The 19,923-nt window shown below is 37.0% G+C and overlaps 1 protein-coding gene across 4 annotated transcripts in view; it reads right to left on the bottom strand.

Moving 5' to 3' along the window:
- The window catches only part of CFH (complement factor H), a 114,484-nt gene that overhangs the window by 54,267 nt on the left and 40,294 nt on the right, over positions 1 to 19,923 (bottom strand). For 3 of the 4 annotated variants that reach the window (XM_073221900.1, XM_073221898.1, XM_037006072.2), the window contains one exon: positions 6,193 to 6,366. The exons of the other annotated variant lie outside the window; for it this stretch is intronic. In XM_073221900.1, the coding sequence (XP_073078001.1) occupies positions 6,193 to 6,366 (174 nt within the window). The remainder of the gene's footprint in view (positions 1 to 6,192; positions 6,367 to 19,923) is intronic. 4 annotated transcript variants of the gene reach the window in all.

The raw sequence follows: 19,923 nt of genomic DNA, 5'->3' as shown, positions 1-19,923 counted from the left end.
TAAATGTCCATCGATGGATGGATAAAGAAGATGTGGTACATATACACAATGGAATACTACTCAGCCATAAGGAGAGGGCAAATCCTACCATTTGCAGCAACATGGATGGAGCTGGAGGGTATTATGCTCAGTGAAATTAGCCAAGTTGAGAGAGAGAGAGAGAAATACCAAATGATTTCACTCATCTGTGGAGTATAAGAACAAAGGAAAAACTGAAGGAACAAAACAGCAGCAGAATCACAGAACCCAAGAATGGACTAAAAGGTACCAAAGGGAAAGGGACTGGGGAGGATGGGTGGGTAGGGAGGGATAAGGCGGGGGGAAGAAGAAGATGGAGGGTATTAAGATTAGCGTGCATGGAGGGGTGGGAGAAAGGGGAGGGCTGTACAACACAGAGAAGACAAATAGTGATTCTACAACATTTTGCTATGCTGATGGACAGTGACTGTAAAGGGGTTTATAAGGGGTCCTGGTATAGAGGAGAGCTTAGTAAACGTAATATTCTTCATGTAAGTGTAGATTAACGATAACAAAAAAAAAAGAAAGAAAGAAAAGGGGGATTACTCCCTGATAGGATAAAACTAACTTTAAATCTATGATTAATGCATGCTTTAAATATCCTTAATTTTGATCACTTAAAGGGTGTCAGATGATCAGCTATGGAGGTACATTTTTCTGATAATATTCCTTTCTCTTAAAAAAAAAAAGCAGTTCCTGTGTGGTGACCTCCAATGAGTTCTACACAATGGTTTAGAGGGCATATCAAAGTGTGGGCAAAGGGTCTGTTTGTGTTTATACAGAGGATCAAAGCCTAATTTGCTACCCAGAAAATGAACTAAGATATGATATGAAGAAGAACTTCCAACATCAGCACTCTCTGGAAGAGTCATACCAGAAGATTATCATCAAAAATCCTCAACAAAGATCCAGGCGCTGCTACAGCGGTAGCTGCATTCATCCCACCTGTTCCTGGACTTGCCATGGGAATGAAGAAGGAGATATCTAAGCTGGCCTTTGCATACAGTAAAACAACAAATTTGACTGGACCTATACTGTTGGAACTCAACCAAGAATTAGGAAAAGTGCAAGTTGTAGCTCTCCAAAATCTTACAAGTACAGACTATCTACTGTTTAATCTTACAAGTACAGACTATCTACTGTTTAAAGAACATATGGGATGTGAACAGTTCCCAGGAATGGGTTGTTTTAATTTGTCTGATTTCTCTCAGACTGTTCAAGTACAGTTGGACAATATCCATCATATCATAGATAAATTTTCACAAATGCCTATGATGCCTAACTGGTTTTCTTGGTTTCACTGGAGATGGCTGGTAATTATAGATCTGCTTTGATTATGTACCTGTATTCCTATTAAGTTAAAGTGTGTGTGCAATTTAATTTGTAGTTTAAAACCTATACATGCTTAAGTTACTCTACAAGAAGATATGTCAAAGAAATAATCAATCTTCCCATGTTTTCTTTCTCGTGCTACTTCTATAGCTTTTCTTCTTCCTTCCTAATTACAACCCTTTAGTAGAATTAGTGCCTCATATCAAAAATTACCGAGTATCGTAATTCTTCCAAGTGGTAAAGATACCTCAAGACAAATGCTGGGCATAGAAGCCACAGGGCATAAATCTGCAAAGAAATAAAAAGCTAACCTTTTCAAAGAATATTGCTTCTCTCTCTTACCAACTTTACATTTCCCTGTATGGCCCCAGAAGATGACTGGTTAGTCAGAGACGGGTAAGATTCCTCAAGGGAGGAACAACCTAAGACAGGCACAGTCGCAGGGGGGCTATCAGGTGAGAAATTGGGGATCAACAGAGGTGAGGCTTAGAACCTCACCACCCCTGTTTTGAGAGAAATCTGCATCCATGGATGTTTTATTGCCCTTGTCTAGCTTGGATTAACACATAGTCTACAGGCACACACCTGATCATCTACATTTGCTCTCTTACAACACTAAACTATGTTTTCTACCTTTATCTTGCACTACCTACCACCTCAGCATTTTATTAAAAATAATAGTAATAATAATAATAATAATAATAAAGGGAGAAATGTGGGATCCACATATAAATCAAGTATAAAAATCAAACGAACATTCATATTTGACCTGATTGTTTATAGTTCATGATGCGTGATCAAAACCAAAAGTTTCTATGATGACTGCCCTTGTACTGTTCACCAAGTAAGAACTTATTCACTATGTAAGAACTTGTTCACCATCTAAGAACTTGTTTGTTATGCTTCAGAAGATTGGAGACTGATGAGCATTAGGCTTGGGGTGGATTAATGATTGTGCATTGAGCATTGACTCCCCTATACAGAATTTTATTGTTGTTAACAACCATTTGATCAATAAATATGAGAGATGCCCTCAAAAAAAAAAAAAAGAGATGGAAAATATAGGAAATATTTTATGGATGGAAATACAGTGCCTAATAGAAGTTGTAGAACCGAGGAATATGATAACAGAGCTGAACATAAAAAGGGTTCAATAGCAGATTAGATGTAGCAGAAGAAAGGATCAATAAACTCAAATATACACAGTGGTGGGACTCACTCAAGCAGAGCAACAAAAAGACAAAAAGAATGAAAAAGAGTGAAAATAGCTAAGTGACCTCATGGGACAACATTAAGCAGATCAATATTTGCATTATGAGTTCCAGAAGGAGAAGAGAGAAAGAAAGGGCAGAAAACTTATTTGAACAAATAATGGCTAAATATTTCCCTAACCTGGGGAAGGAAACAGACATCCAAATCCAAGTCCAAAGTTCAGAGAGTTCCAAAGAGACCCCCATAGTAAAATGTCAAAAGTTAAAGACAAGGAAAGAATCTTAAAAACAACAATAGAAAAATAACTTTTTCCATACAAGGGAATATCCATAAAGAATAAGAACATTTTTTAGCAGAAACTTTGCAGATGAGAAGGGACTGGAAAAATATACTCAAAATATTGAAAGAAAAAAGGTCCAGGCAAGAACACTCTACTTGACAAAGTTGTCCTTCAGAATTGAAGAGATAAAGTTTTATTGCCAAATAAAAGCTTAAGGCATTCATCTCCCTAGTCCTGCTTTATAATAAATGTTAAAGGGAGTTCCTCAAGCTGAAATGAAAGGATGATAATTAATAACATGAAAATACATTATAGCATAAATATCACAGGTAAAGAAAAGTATATAGTTAAATCTAAATTACCCTAATATTGTAATGGTGATGGGTAAATCACTTATAACTAATATAGAGGTTCAAAGACAAAATATTACAAACTACAACAATTTGTTAACTACAAAATATAAAAAGACAAGTTGTGACAATAAAAGCAAAATGTGGGGGAAAGTATAAAAATGTAGAGCTTTGTAAGCATTTAAAGTTAAGTTGTTATCACTTTAAAATAGATTGTTATAATTGTAAGATGTTTTATGTAAGCCTCATGGTAACCACAGGCAAAACATGTTAATTTTTAAAACATGTTAGTTTTTGAAACATGTTAGATGCACAAATGATAAAAAGAATGAAAAACAAAAACACTAATTTAAAAGTTATATACCCCCCTATGTTCATTATAGAATTATTTATTTTAGTAAAGAAATGGAAATAACCTGTGTCCATTGACAGATGATTAGATAAAGAAAATGTGAATGGAATTCTATATATAATATATATATATATAATGGAATATTTTTCAGCTATAACCCAGGAAGAAACCTTGCCACTTGAGATAACATGGATGGTTCTCTTGAGGGCCTTATGCTAAATGATAGAAGTTAGAGAAAGACAAGACACAATTCACTGTGTGAACTCACTTATACCTGGAATCTAAAAAAATCTGAACTCAGATAAAAAAGATTAGTTGTTGCCAGAAGTAAGGCATGGGGTGAGGGGATAAATGAGTGAAGGACATCAAAAGGTACAAACTTCCAGATACAATAATTATTAAATCATGGGGATGTAATGGATATCATGGCAGTTATAGTTATTACTACTGTACTGTACTTCTGAAAGTTGCTTAAAGAGTAGATCTTAAAAGTTCTCATCACAAGGGGAAAAAGTAATTTCAACTTTGTGCTGGGATAGATGTCAACTAGATTTGTTTTTGTGATCATTTCACAATAGATATAAATATCAAATAATTATGTTGTACACATAAAAGTAATATATTAAATGTAAATTATATCTAAAATAAATTCCTTACAGTTGTTATGTACACTGAAGTTGGTTCTTTACTAATAACACATTCCTCTTTAAGGGTCTCGTGCTTTGAAAGTTCATCTGGATTCACGCCTAGGGTTCATGTGGAAGCCACTGGCCAATCATGTTCATCATCACAGTTTTCATTCATGAATTACCCAGTTTAAGTGTACACCTTTACAATTAACTGTGACATATAAAGAAAAGGAATATAATTGTAGAGATAGAAAACACATCAAAAAGGGCAAGGAAACAAATAAAATACAGACCTCTGTTGAACTGAGTGGCATTTTGTTACATGCGGTGGTTGTGGAAAACTCCACAATGTCTTCAGCTCTCCTCCTTTCAATAAATGGAGCCCGATCCCCCTCCTCTCGAGTGTGCTAGACTTTAGGGACTCAAGGCTAAATGAGTACTGCTGAAGTGGTAGTGTGTGATTAGCTCATAAATGGTATAGTGGTTCCTTCTCTGTCTCCTAGATCACTAGCTCTGGAGAAAGCTGCCATTTAAGCAATGTATGGAAGCATCCATTTGGTCAGGTACTGATGCTTCCTGCCAGAAGTCACGTGAGTGAGCCAGCTTGGAAGCAGATCCTCCAGCCCTGCCAAGCCATCAGTTGACTGCAGCCAAGGCCAACATCTATCCTGCAACAAAGAACTAGCTGTCTAAGCCACTCCCAAATCCCTGACCCATAGATACTTTAAGGTATTGAATGTTTATTGTTTTAAGCCAATACATTTTGGGGGTGTTAATCCCTCTCCCCCAATACCAGATGCAATGGTGTATTTTTTCCCTGCATGTATGTATAACAATAACAATATTATACACAGCAACAATGGTGATAAAACTCCATTTGGGTTCCTGGACCTGATTCCTGTGTTTGTAAGTATGTGGGAGAGGTGTAAGTATGTGGGAGAGGGTCTTTCCACACCCTCTAAATAACACCAAGCAATTCTTGAACACCAGCATGAGGTCTGAGAACTCAACTCAATTCTGATGCTACCTGCCCAGAGACAGCACCACAGTCCCCAGGTTAAGGGTTCTGTCCTACAAGGCTGCCCTCCACCCCCGACTCCAGATACTGGTCACAAGCCCCAGGCAGTTCTCTGTGCTTCTGACCTACTGGCTACAGATTGGAGGTTCCTATGACCTCCCCCTTAGGTTTAATTAATTTGGTAGAGCAGCTCACAGAACTCAGGGAAACACTTATGTTTACCAATTTAATAAAGGATACCATAAATGGTACAATTTAACAGCCAGATAAAGAGAGACACAGGGCAAGGCCCCAAATAACAGAGCTTCTATCCTGGTGGAGCTTGAGGCTGGCTTGGTGGCACATGGAGGCGTTCTGGTTTCCTTAAGCTTAGAAGCTCTCTTCAACCAAGAAGTGGGCTCCAACCAAGCAGAGCAGAGCAGAGAGCAATAAGCTCTTCCAAGGGGTTTTTGTGAGGGCTTCATTGCTTAGTCATGATTGACTAAATTATGAGCCATTGGCTGATTCTCCTCCAGCCCCTGCCCTGGGGTGGGGGTGAACAGCCTCTCATTAACATGACAAAACACCCATTTCATGTTTAAAACTGCAGTGTTTTCAGGAACTGTGGATGAAGACCAAATATACTTGGAAAATATGAATGACTCATTATATCTCATTATATCTCAGGGAAAATTGTTATGCAGAAATAAAGAATATGTTATTAGTCTTATGAAATGGTTTAGTCAGATACTAGAATTATATTAGAGAGATTTATATTCACACATATACATATTTAACATTGAATAGCAAAAACTAAGTTTTCATTTACAAAATTTTGTTGCTGATTGTACTTAGAATTCACTACTTTGAAAAGTAGCTCCAAATCCTTTGGATCCTCTGCTTTACATATTATGATAAAGCAAATATTTGGACTTACTGTGTCTCCAATTTTTTGTGCTTAAGAGAAGTTCAGAGAAAGTATTTAAGAGAAAGAATTAGGTCAAGACAGAAATGCAACTTACAGCTACATCTAGGAGAAGGTACCCAGCCTGTACTAGTGCATCTTGCTGTATTTCCTTGGGTTGCAGGATAAAAGCCATTTTTACACTGATACCTAATTTCATCTCCTGTTCTGTGTTTGATTCTTTCAGGTGTGTAGTCACCATTTGGAATATAAGGAGGATTACATGTTATTTCTGAAAAGAAAAAGAATATATAGGTAATGTAACAATCACTATCCATTAAGATAATCAAGTACATGAAATCAAATACATGAAAGTGGATGTTATTTTTTGTCCCTACCATAGCAAAAAATGGCATTAAAATGAGTACAGCCACATTTTATTTCTGCTATACCATTCACTCCCCCCACTTCTGTATCTCTCATCTAATGTATTTGTGGCTGCTGGAATCTTAAATTCTCATTCTTTAAAGCCATCGCACACATCACGATATTCCATATGTGGCAATCAATTCATGATATATTACTTTAATGAGTTTTTCCACTTTCTTCAACTTCCCTGGCTACTGTAGTTTTCATTAGGATTGTTTACCAATATTCAGACTCTACTTTTCAGACATTTGATAGGGTTGCATATTCATACCCATTTGGTCATACGACTTGCACAGGACAATGAAATGTATGTGGTAGTAATATGTCTCTCAGTAGGAAGTTTTTAAAGGCCATTGTGTGAATTTTTATGTTCTCTTCCCCACAGCTACAGTGATTAAGGAAGGACATAGGTGATGTCTTTATCCCAATTCTTATAATTAATATAATGAACAGAGTCCCTTTTGACATACATTGGCTACATTGAAAGTGAGCATGAATAGGAAATACATTTTAGTTTATTAGGATGCTGTAATTTTGGAATACTTTTTGTTTTGTTTTGTTTTATTGTAATGAGATAACCTGGTTCAAAATTTGGAAAACCTTTCATGTAAAGAACCAGACAAGAGGTTTCTGCCACAACTAGTCAGGTCAGATGTTGTAGTGAAAACATAGCCTTAAATTATATATAAACAAATAAGCATGGCTGTACTCCAATTAAACTTTTTTTACACAAAGGGAAGAGCCTGGGCTTTGCCCAGAAGGGACAGTGTGCTAATATTCAATCTAGTCGCTCCTAATTTATAAAATCCCTCCTCAACCCTTTCTATCAATATTGCCATGTCTAAACAATGGGTCAATTTGTAATATTCATTTTCTAATAAAATACCATGCATTTTAACAATTGTAGAAATGTTACATATGACCATTTATATAACCATTTTTATTAGGGCCATGTTGTATTTTGGACTAACAACCTGTGATTCAACATTCAGCACTGTCTGAAAGCCATTAACATTTCCCTAATTTGCTTCCTATTCCATTTCCCAAAGTAAGTGACCCACGGTCTTATCATTGTCCTCAAGCCACTTACCACAATTGTCCTTCATCAAACGATAAAATCCTTGTTTCTACTGAAAACAATTGAGACTACTAGCTGTGGGTTCCCTATATTTATTTCCAACATTTCTTTGACTTCAGCTATATTTGTTCTGGACTTAAGCTTCTCCTTTAGTCTTCAATGATAAGTTGTTTTTTTTTTCTTCCAGATTCAGGTCAGCTTCTCAAATCTTTCGGTTTCCTATGGATCATGAACTGTTGTCTAGTGCTTCCCTCTTTCTTACATGCAAACTTTTCCATTTAAAAAATCCTTCTCTTAATGCTTTGTTCAAATTTAGCTAATGTACATTTCTCCTCCCCTTCAAAAACAAGATCCTCAACATACCAATTTACTGTCTCCATTTTCCAACCTCCCAATCACTCTTCAACCTACTGTTAACCAGCTACTGATAACTCCCTTGTGCTGGTGCTCCTCTGACAAAGGTCACCATAGTCCTCCAGTTTCTAAATTCTCTTTGCATTCCATGTAACAAAGCGGCTGGTAGTCTATATTACATGCTCCTTAGGTATTTGTTGGACTGAAAAATACAAACCCTCTGCAATATTGATACTGTTGATCACTGACTTCTTGAAGTTCTCCAATGCCTTACATTCTTATGTTCTACTTCTTATCTTTATGGGAACAATGCTATTTTGTTTTATTTTTCTTATAACTGTCTCCTTTTCCTTACCTTAATATTTAGGCTCTGCCTACTTTCTGAGATCTTATCTCCTACTACTTTTATATTTACTCTCTGTACCACCACATAGCCTTCTGTCTGGTCTTCACATATTGCAAGCTTATACCTGTCATTTGCACTTTATATTCTTTGCTTTTTGATTCTCCTCTAGATCCTCAATTTGATTCTTTTTTAATTGAAGTATCATTTATACACAATATTATATTGGTTTCAAATATACAGTACAGTGGTTCAACAGTTACCCATATTATTAAATCCCCACCCCCACTAATGCAGTTACTCTCAACACAGTAAAATGTTACAGAACCATTGGCTATATTCTCCACTACAATCCCTGTGACCAACTTATATTGTGACTGAGAAATTTTTGGGCCCCTTCAGGTCCTTTACTCTTCACAGCTACCCACCCTAACCTCTCCCCCATGGTAACTAGTAATCACTTCTCAGGGTCTATGAGTCTACTGCTACTTTGTTCATTTTGTTTTGCTTTGTTTTAGATTCCACAAATAAGTGAAATCCTGGGTATTTTTCTTTCTCCACCTGACTTATTTCACTTAGCATAATACCTTCTAGATCTATCCATGTTGCTGAAGATGGTAAGATTTCCTTTTCATGGTTGAATAATATTCCATTGTGTACCACATCTTCTTTATCCATTCATCTATTAATGGACATTTGGCTTGCCTCCATATCTTGGCTACTGTAAATAATGTGGCTATAAGCATAGGGATACATACACCATTTGAAATCAAGGATCTTGTTTATTTGGGTAAGTTCTGAAAAGTGTAAATACTGGGTCAAGTGGTATTTCTATTTTTAGTTTTTTTAGGAATCTCCACACTTTCCAAACTGGCTGCACCAATTTAAATTCCCAGCAACAATGTAGGAGGGTTCCCATTTCCCACATCCTTGCCAACACTTGTTATTTCTTGTTTTTTGGATAGCAGCCATTCTGACAGGTGTGAACTGGTATTTCATTGTGGTTTTGATTTGCATTTTCCTGATGATTAGCATTGTGAAGCATCTATTCATGTGCCTGCTGGTCATCTGCATTTCTTCTTCAGAGAAATGTTTGTTCAGGTACTCCACCCATTTTTTAATCATGTTATTTTTTTTTTTGGTGTTGAGGCATATGTTCTTTCTATATTTTGGATGTTAACCCCTTATCAGATAAATCATTTATGAATATATACTACCATACTATAGGTTGCCTTTTTGTTCTGCTGATCATGTCCTTTGCTGTACAGAAGCTTTTTAGTTTTATGTAGTCCCACTCGTTCATTTTTTAATTTTGTTTCCTTTGCTCAGGGAGATGTGTCCAGAAAAAATTTCTCATGCTTATGTTCAATATATATATATTTTTTTTGAGAGGGCATGGGACTCAATGCACAATCATTAATCAACCCCAAGCGTAATTCTCAACAGTCTCCAATCTTCTGAAGCATAACGAACAAGTTCTTACATGGTGGACAAGTTCTTACATAGTGAATAAGTTCTTACATGGTGAACAGTGCAAGGGCAGTCATATCACAGAAACTTTCGGTTTTGATCACACATCATGAACTATAAACAATCAAGTCAGATATGATTATTCATTTGATTTTTATACTTGATTTAAATGTGAATCCCACATTTCTCCCGTGTTTTTTTAAATAAAATGCTGAAGTGATAGGTAGATGCAAGATAAAGGTAAAAAGCATAATTTAGTGCTGTAAGGGGGCAAATGTAGATGATCAGGTCTGTGCCTATAGGCTAAGTATTAATCCAAGCTAGACAAGGGCAACAAGACATCCACGGATGCAGAAGATTTCTCTCAAAACAGGGGTGGTGAGGTTCTAAGCCTCACCTTTGTTGGTCCCCAATTTCTCACCTGATGGCCCCCCTGTGACTGTGTCTGTCTTAGGTTGTTCCTCCCTTGAGGAATCTTACCTGTCTCTGGCTAACCAGTCATCTTCTGGGGCCATACAGGGAAATGTAAAGTTGGTAAGAGAGAGAAGCAATATTCTTTGAAAAGGTTAGCTTTTTACTTCTTTGCAGATTTATGCCCTGTGGCTTCTATGCCCAGCATTTGTCTTGAGGTATCTTTACCACTTGGAAGAATTACGATACTCGGTAATTTTTGATATGAGGCACTAATTCTACTAAAGGGTTGTAATTAGGAAGGAAGAAGAAAAGCTTTAGAAGTAGCAGATGGAAGAAAACATGGGAAGATTGATTATTTCTTTGACATAACTTCTTATAGAGTAACATAAGCATGTATAGGTATTAACAAACTACTAATTATATTGCATACACACATTAACAGAATAGGAATACAGATACATAACAAAAGCAGACCTACAATTATCAGCCATATCCAGTGAAACCAAGAAAACCAGTTAGGTACCCTAGGCATTTGTGAAAACTTATCAATAATATGATGGATATTGTCTAACTGAATTTGAATAGTTTGAGAAAAATCAGACAAATTAAAACTACATATTCCTGGAAACTGTTCACATCCCATGTTCAATATATTTTGCCTGTTTTTTTCTTTTAAGTGTTTTATGGTTTCAAGTCTTACTTTTAGGTCTTTGATCCATTTCAAGTTTGCTTTTGTGTATGGAATTAGAGAGTAATCCATTTTCATTCTCTTGCACAAAGGTATCTAGTTTTTCTAACACCTGTTATTGAAAAAGCTATCTGTTTCCCCATTGCTAATATTCATGGGTCCTTTACCATATATTAATTGACCATATATGTGTGGGTTTAAATCTGGGCTCTCTATTCTGTTCCATTAATCTAAGGGTCTGTCCTTGTGCCAGTTTCATACTATTTTATTTACTATAGCTTTGTACTATAGCTTGAGGTCAGGGAGCATAATACTCCCAACTTTGTTTTTGTTCTCAGGATTGCTTTGGCTATTTGGGATCTTTTGTGGGTCCCTATGGATTTTAAAACTATTTGTTCTAGTTCATTGAAAAATGCTGTTGGTGTTTTGATAACAATGTCATTAAATCTGCAGGATGGCCATTTTGACAATATTAATTCTTCCTATCCATGAGCATGGGATAGATTTCCATTTATTGGTGTCTTTTAAATTCCTTCATGGGTGTCTTATAGTTTTCAGGGCACAGGTCTTCACCTTCTTGGTTAGGTTTATTCTGAGGCATTTTATTCTTTTTGATACAATTGAAAATGGAGTTGTTTTCCTGATTTCTCTTGTAGCTAGTCCATGTTCATACACAGGAAAGCAGCATATTTCTATACATTCATTTTGTATCATGCAACTGTGCTGAATCCAGTTATTAGTTATAGTAGATTTTTTGGTGTAGTCTTTAGTGTTTTCTATGTCACCTACAAATAGTGACAATTTAACATCTTCCTTACCTATCTGGATGCTTTTTATCTCTTTGTATAGCCTGACTGTAGGCTAGTATTTTCAAAACTATGTTAAATAAGAATGGAGAGAGTGTATATCTTTGTCTTATTCCTGATATTAGAGGAAAGGCTTTCAGCGTCTCATTGTTTCATATTATATTAACTGTGGGTTTGTTGAATATGGCCTTTATTATGTTGAGGTATACACCTTCTACATCCATTTTGTGTGGAATTTTTAAAAATCATGAATGGATGTTGAATTTTGTCAAATGCTTTTTTCAGCATCAATTGAGATGATCATGTATTTTTTATTATTCTTTTTATTAATGTGGGGTATAATGTTGATTGATTTACAAATATTCTACCATCCTTTTGTCCCTGGAAGAAATCCCACTTGGTTGTGATGAATAATCCTTTTGATGTATTTTTGAATTGAGCTTGCTAATATTTTGTTGAAGATTTTTACTATATTGGTCTATAATTTTCTTTTTTCTGTAGTGTCTTTGGTTCTGGTATTAGAGTGGTGATGGCCTAATAGAATGAGGTTGGAAGTATTTTCTCCTCTTTTTGGAATACCTTCAGAAGGATGGGTTAATTAACTCTTTAAATGTTTGGTAGAATTCAGCTGTGAAGCCATCTGGTCCTGGAATTTTGTTTGTTGGGAGTTTTTGATTACCAATTCAATTTCATTGCTGGTAATTGGTCTGTTCAGATTTTCTCTTGCTTCCTGGGTTAGCGTTAGAATGTTGTACTTTTCTAGGAAGTTGTCCATTTCTTCTAGGTTATCCAATTTATTGACATACACTTTTTCATAGAATCATCTAATAATTCTTTGTATTTCTGTTACCTGTTCTGACTATTACTTTTTTGTTTTTGATTCTGTTTATTTGTGTACACTCTCTTTTTTTCTTTGTAAGTGTGTCTAGGTTTTTGTCAATTTTACTTTCTCAAAGAACCAGCTCTTGGTTTCATTAATTTTTTTCTATTGTTTTATTCTTCTTTATTTCTGCTCTGATCTTAATTATGTCTCTCCTTCTACTAATTTTGTGTTTCATTTCTTCTTCATTTTTTAATTTTCTTTATTTAATTTTTAAATTTCTACACTGTTTGGAACTGTTCTTGTTTCCTGAGGTATGCTTGTATTTCTGTGTACTTCCCTCTTAGAACCACTTTTGAGGCATCCCCCACATTTTGGACTCCTGCAATTTTGTTTTCATTTTTCTCCATGTATTGCTTGACTGTTGTTTTAATTTGTTCATCAATTCATTGATTATTTAGAAGCATGTTTTTTAGCCTCCATGTGTTTACAGGCTTTTTTGCTTTCTTTGTGTAATCCATTTCTAGTTTCATACCATTGTGGTCTTAGAAGCTGCTTGTGAGAAGCTGCTTGATAAAATTTCAATATTTTTTAATTCATTGAGGCTCTTTTTGTGACCTAGTACATAACATATTCTGGATAATGTTCCATGTGCACTTGAGAAAAATGTGTATCCTACTGCTTTTGCATGTAATGTTCTGTGATATCTGTTAAGTCCATCTGATCTAATGTATTGTTCATTGCCTCTATTTATTGTCTGTCTGGCTGATCTGTCTATTGATGTAACTAATGTGTTAGACTATCCTAAAATAAATGAGTTGCAATCCACTTCCCCCTTTTATTTTGTTAATATTTGTTTTCAATATTTAGGTGCTCCTATGTTGGGTGCATAGATATTTATTATGGTTATATCCTCCTGTTGGACTGACCCCTTTATAATTATGTAAAATCCTTTGTCTAGAGGGGCGGATCCAAGATGGCAGCATGAGTAGAGCACCAGAAATCTCCTCCCAAAACCACATATATTTTTGAAAATATAACAAAGAAAACTCTTCCTAAAAGAGAGACCAGAAGACACAGGACAACAGCCAGACCACATCCACACCTGTGACAACCCAGCGCCTCATGAAAGGGGTAAGATACAAGCCCCTGCCTGGTGGGACCCGAGCGCCCCACACCCCAGCACCTGGCAGGAGGAGAGGAGTCAGAGCTGGGAGGGAGAGGGAGCCCAGGACTGATAAATAGCCAGACCCAGCCATCTGTACCAGAGCGCAGACACAGTGCATGTGTGAGGTGCTGGACACTGGGGAAAAAGGACAGTAAGACCTGGGAGCAGGTCTCTGCAGATGTTTCACCCAGGACAAAGAAGTGTGAGTGCTTTTTGGAAGTCTGAAAGGGACAGGGACCACACAGCTGGACAGAAGCATCCTGGGACACTTAGTCCAGCAGCAGGGAATCTGGGGATCTTTGGGCACTCTAACCCCCTGGGCAGCAGGGAGCACGGAGGCCCCTCATTGAGATAAATAGCCTCCCAGCCATTCCCCCTCGAACATGGCTGCACCATATCGGAGCAGCAGCCTGAGGCAAGTCACGCTCACCGCGACAGTGGAGATAAACTCCATAGCAGCCGGGCAGGAATTAGAAGCGCTTTCTGCATGCAGCTGCCCAGCACAAGCCACTAGAGGTCGCTGTTCTCCCAAGAGAGGAGGGCCACAAACCAACCAGAAGGGAAGTTCTTCCAGCCATCACTTGTGCCAGCTCTGCAAACTATCTCTATCACCATGAAAAGTCAAAATTACAGGCAGACCAAGATCACAGAGTCAACACCAGAGAAGGAGACAGACCTAAACAGTCTTCCTGAAAAAGAATTCAAAATAAAAATCATAAACATGCTGACGGAGATGCAGAGAAATATACAAGAGCTAAGGGATGAAGTCCAGAGGGAGATTACAGATGCCAGGAAAGAGATTACAGAAGTGAAACAAACTCTGGAAGGATTTATAAGCAGAATGGATAAGATGCAAGAGGCCATTGATGGAATAGAAACAAGAGAACAGGAACGCATAGAAGCTGACACACAGAGAGATAAAAGGATCTCCAGGAATGAAACAATATTAAGAGAACTGTGTGACCAATCCAAAAGGAAAAATATCCATACTATTGGGGTACCAGAAGAAGAAGAGAGAGAAAAGGGGATAGAAAGTGTCTTTGAAGAAATAATTGCTGAAAACTTCCCCAAACTGGGGGAGGAAATAAAGGAACAGACCACAGAAATACACATAACTATGAACAGAAAGGACCCAAGGAGGACAAGACCAAGACACATAATAATTAAAATGGCAAAGAACAAGGACAAGGAAAGAGTTTTAAAGGCAGCTAGAGAGAAAAAGGTAACCTATAAAGGAAAACCCATCAGGCTATCATCAGAATTCTCAACAGAAACCTTTCAGGCCAGAAGAGAATTGCATGATATATTTAATGCAATGAAACAGAAGGGCCTTGAACCAAGGATACTGTATCTAGCATGACTATCATTTAAATATGATGGCGGGATTAAACAATTCCCAGACAAGACAAAGCTGAGGGAATTTGCTTGCCACAAACCACCTCTACAGGGCATCTTACAGGGATTGCTCTAGATGGGAGCACTCCCAGAAAGAGCACAGAACAAAACACCCAACATATGAAGAATGGAGGAGGAGAAATAAGAAGGGAAAGAAGAAAAGAATCTCCAGACAGTGTATATAACAGCTCAATAAACGAGCTAAGTTAGGTGGTAGGATACTAAAGAGGCTAACCTTGAACCTTTGGTAACCACGAATTTAAAGCCTGCAATGGCAATAAGTACATATCTCTCAATAGTCACCCTAAATGTAAATGGCCTGAATGCACCAATCAAAAGACACAGAGTAATAGAATGGATAAAAAAGCAAGACCCATCAATATGCTGCTTACAAGAAACTCACCTCAAACCCAAAGATATGCACAGACTAAAAGTCAAGGGATGGAAAAACATATTTCAGGCAAACAACAGAGAGAAGAAAGCAGGGGTTGGAGTACTAGTATCAGACAAAATAGACTTCAAAACAAAGAAAGTAACAAGAGATAAAGAAGGACACTACAAAATGATAAAGGGCTCAGTCCAACAAGAGGATACAACCATTCTAAATATATATGCACCCAACACAGGAGCACCAGCATATGTGAAACAAATACTAACAGAACTAAAAGAGGAAATAGAATGCAATGCATTCATTTTAGGAGACTTCAACACACTACTCACCCCAAAGGATAGTTCCACTGGGCAGAAAATAAGTAAGGACACGGTGCCACTGAACAACACACTAGAACAGATGGACCTAATAGACATCTATGAACTCTACATCCAAAAGAAACAGGATACACATTCTTCTCAGGTGCACACAGAACATTCTCCAGAATAGACTACATACATACTAGCTCACAAAAAGAGCCTCAGTAAATTCCAAAAGATTGAAATTCTACCAACCAACTTTTCAGACCACAAAGGTATAAAACGAAATAAATTCTACAAAGAAAACAAAGAAGCTGACAAACACATGGAAGCTTAACAGCATGCACCTAAATAATCAATGGATCAATGAACAAATTAAAATAGAGATCAAGGAATATATGGAAACAAATGACAACAACAACACAAAGCCCCAACTTCTGTGGGACGCAGCAAAAGCAGTCTTAAGAAGAAAGTATATAGCAATCCAGGCACACTTAAAGAAAGAAGAACAATCCCAAATGAATAGTCTAACATCACAATCATCAAAACTGGAAAAAGAAGAATAAATGAGGCCTAAAGTCAGCAGAAGGAGGGACATAATAAAGATTAGAGGAGAAATAAACAAAATTGAGAAGAATAAAACAAAAGAAAAAAATCAATGAAACCAAGAGCTGGTTCTTTGAGAAAATAAACAAAACAGATAAGCCTCTAGCCAAACTTATAAAGAGAAAAAGAGAATCAACACACATCAACAGAATCAGGAATGAGAATGGAAAAATCACGACAGACTCCACAGAAATACAAAGAATTATTAAAGACTACTATGAAAACCTATATGCTAAGAAGCTGGAAAACCTAGAAGAAATGGACAACTCCCTAGAAAAATACAACCTTCCAAGACTGACCAAGAAGAAACACAAAAGTTAAACAAACCAATTACGAGCAAAGAAATTGTAATGGTAATAAAAAAACTACCCAAGAACAAAACCCCCAGGCCAGACAGATTTACCTCGGAATTTTATCAGACATACAGAGAAGACATAATACCTATTCTCCTTAAAGTTCTCCAAAAAATAGAAGAGGAGGGGATACTCCCAAACTCATTCTATGAAGCCAACATCACCCTAATACCAAAACCAGGCAAAGACCCCACCAAAAAAGAAAATTACAGACCAATATCCCTGATGAATGTAGATGCTAAAATACTCAATAAAATATTAGCAAACTGAATTAAAAAATATATCGAAAGGATCATACACCATGACCAAGTGGGATTCATCCCAGGGATGCAAGGATGGTACAACATTCGAAAATCCATCAACATGATCCACCACATCAACAAAAAGAAAGACAAAAACCACATGATCATCTCCATAGATGCTGAAAAAGCATTTGACAAAATTCAACATCCATTCATGATAAAAACTCTCAGCAAAATGGGTATGGAGAGCAAGTACCTCAACATAATAAAGGCCATATATGATAAACCCACAGCCAACATCATACTGAACAGCGAGAAGCTGAAAGCTTTTCCTCTGAGATCAGGAACTAGGCAGGGATGCCCACTCTCCCCACTGTTATTTAACATAGTACTGGAGGTCTTAGCCATGGCAATCAGACAAAACAAAGAAATACATGGAATCCAGATTGGTAAGGAAGAAGTTAAACTGTCACTATTTGCAGATGACATGATACTGTACATAAAAAACCCTAAAGACTCCACTTCAAAACTACTAGAACTGATATCGGAATACAGCAGAATTGCAGGATACAAAATTAATGCACAGAAATCTGTGGCTTTCCTATACACTAACAATGAACCAATAGAAAGAGAAATCAGGAAAACAACTCCATTCACAATTGCATCAAAAAGAATAAAATACCTAGGAATAAAACTAACCAAAGAAGTGAAAGACCTATACCCTGAAAACTACAAGACACTCTTAAGAGAAATTAAAGGGGACACTAACAAATGGAAACTCATCCCATGGTCTTGGCTAGGAAGAATTAATATCGTCAAAATGGCCATTCTGCCCAAAGTAATATACAGATTTGATGCAATCCTTATCAAATTACCAGCAACATTCTTCAATGAACTGTAATAGTTCAAAAATTCATATGGAAACACCAAAGACCCCAAATAGCCAAAGCAATCCTGAGAAGGAAGAATAAAGTAGGGGGGATCTCACTCCCCAACTTCAAGCTCTACTACAAAGCCATAATAATCAAGACAATTTGGTAATGGCACAAGAACAGAGCCACAGACCAATGGAACAGAATAGAGAATCCAGACATTAACCCAGACATATATGGTCAACTAATATTTGATAAAGGAGCCATTGACATACAATGGTGAAATAACAGTCTCTTCAACAGATCGTGCTGGCAAAACTGGACAGCTACATGTAGGAGAATGAAACTGGACCATTGTCTAACCCCATACACAAAAGTAAACTCAAAATGGATCAAGGACCTGAATGTAAGTCATGAAACCATTAAACTCTTAGAAAAAAACATAGGCAAAAATATCTTAGACATAAACATGAGTGACTTCTTCTTGAACATATCTCCCCAGGCAAGGGAAACAAAAGCAAAAATGAACAAGTGGGACTATATTAAGCTGAAAAGCTTCTCTACAGCAAGAGACACCATCAGTAGAACAAAAATGTACTGTACAGCATGGGAGAATATATTTGTAAACGACAGATCTGATAAAGGCTTGACATCCAAAATATATAAAGAACTCACCCACCTCAACAAACATAAAACAAATAATCCAATAAAAAAATGGGCAGAGGAACTGAACAGACAGTTCTCCAAAAAAGAAATTCAGATGGCCGACACATGAAAAGATGCTCCACATCACTAATTATCAGAGAAATGCAAATTAAAACCACAATGAGGTATCACCTCACACCAGTAAGGATGGCTACCATCCAAAAGACAAACAACAAATGTTGGTGAGGTTGTGGTGAAAGGGGTACCCTCTTACACTGCTGGTGGGAATGCAAATTAGTTCAACCACTGTGGAAAGCAGTATGGAGGTTCCTCAAAATGCTCAAAATAAACTTACCATTAGACCCAGGAATTCCACTCCTAGGAATTTACCCTAAGAATGCAGCACTCCAGTTTGAAAAAGTCAGATGCACCCCTATGTTTATCACAGCACTATTTACAATAGCCAAGAATTGGAAGCAACCTAAGTGTCCATCAGTAGATGAATGGATAAAGAAGATGTGGTACATATACACAATGGAACATTATTCAGCCATAAGAAGAAAACAAATCTTACTATTTGCAACAACATGGATGGAGCTAGAGGGTATTATGCTCAGTGAAATAAGACAGGTGGAGAAAGAGAAATACCAAATGATTTCACTCATCTGTGGAGTATAAGAACAAAGGAAAAACTGAAGGAACAAAACAGCAGCAGAATCTCAGAACCCAAGAATGGACTAACAGTTACCAAAGGGAAAGGGACTGGGGAGGATGGATGGGTAGGGAGGGATAAGGGTGGGGAAGAAGAAAGGGGGTATTATGATCAGCATGCATAATGTGGGGGGTGGGAGAAAGAAGAGGGCTGGGCAACCCAGAGAAGACAAGTAGTGATTCTACATTTTGTTATGCTGATGGACAGTGACTGTAATCTGTTTTGTGGGGGGCACTTGGTATAGGGGAGAGCCTAGTAAACATAATATTCTTAATGTAATTGTAGATTAATGACAAAAAAAAGAGAAAGAAAAGGGGTATTACTCCCTGATAGGATAAAACTAACTGCAAAACAATGATTAATGCATGCTTTCCATATCCTTGCTTTTGATCTCCCAAAGGGTGTCATATGATCAGCTATGGAAGTACATTTCTCTGATAATATTCCTTTCTCTTAAAATAAAAAAAGTAGTTCCTGTGTGGTGACCTCCAATGAGTTCTACACAATGGAATAAAGGGCATATCAAAGTGTGGGCAAAGGGTCTGTTTGTGTTTATACAGAGGATCAAAGCCTAATTTGGCCACACAGAAAATGAATTAAGATATGATATGAAGAAGAACTTCCAACATCAACATCCTCTGGAAGAGTCATACCAGAAGATGATCATCAAAAAACTTCAACAAAGATCCTAGTGCTGCTGCTGTTGTAGCTGCATTCATCCCACCGGTTCCTGCACTTGCCATTGGAATGAAGAAGGAGATATC

Source organism: Manis javanica, chromosome 14 (assembly GCF_040802235.1).
Source record: "Manis javanica isolate MJ-LG chromosome 14, MJ_LKY, whole genome shotgun sequence".
Taxonomy (NCBI): domain Eukaryota; kingdom Metazoa; phylum Chordata; class Mammalia; order Pholidota; family Manidae; genus Manis; species Manis javanica.
Note: the sequence above shows the minus strand (reverse complement) of the source record. Positions and strands in the feature narration are given on the sequence as shown.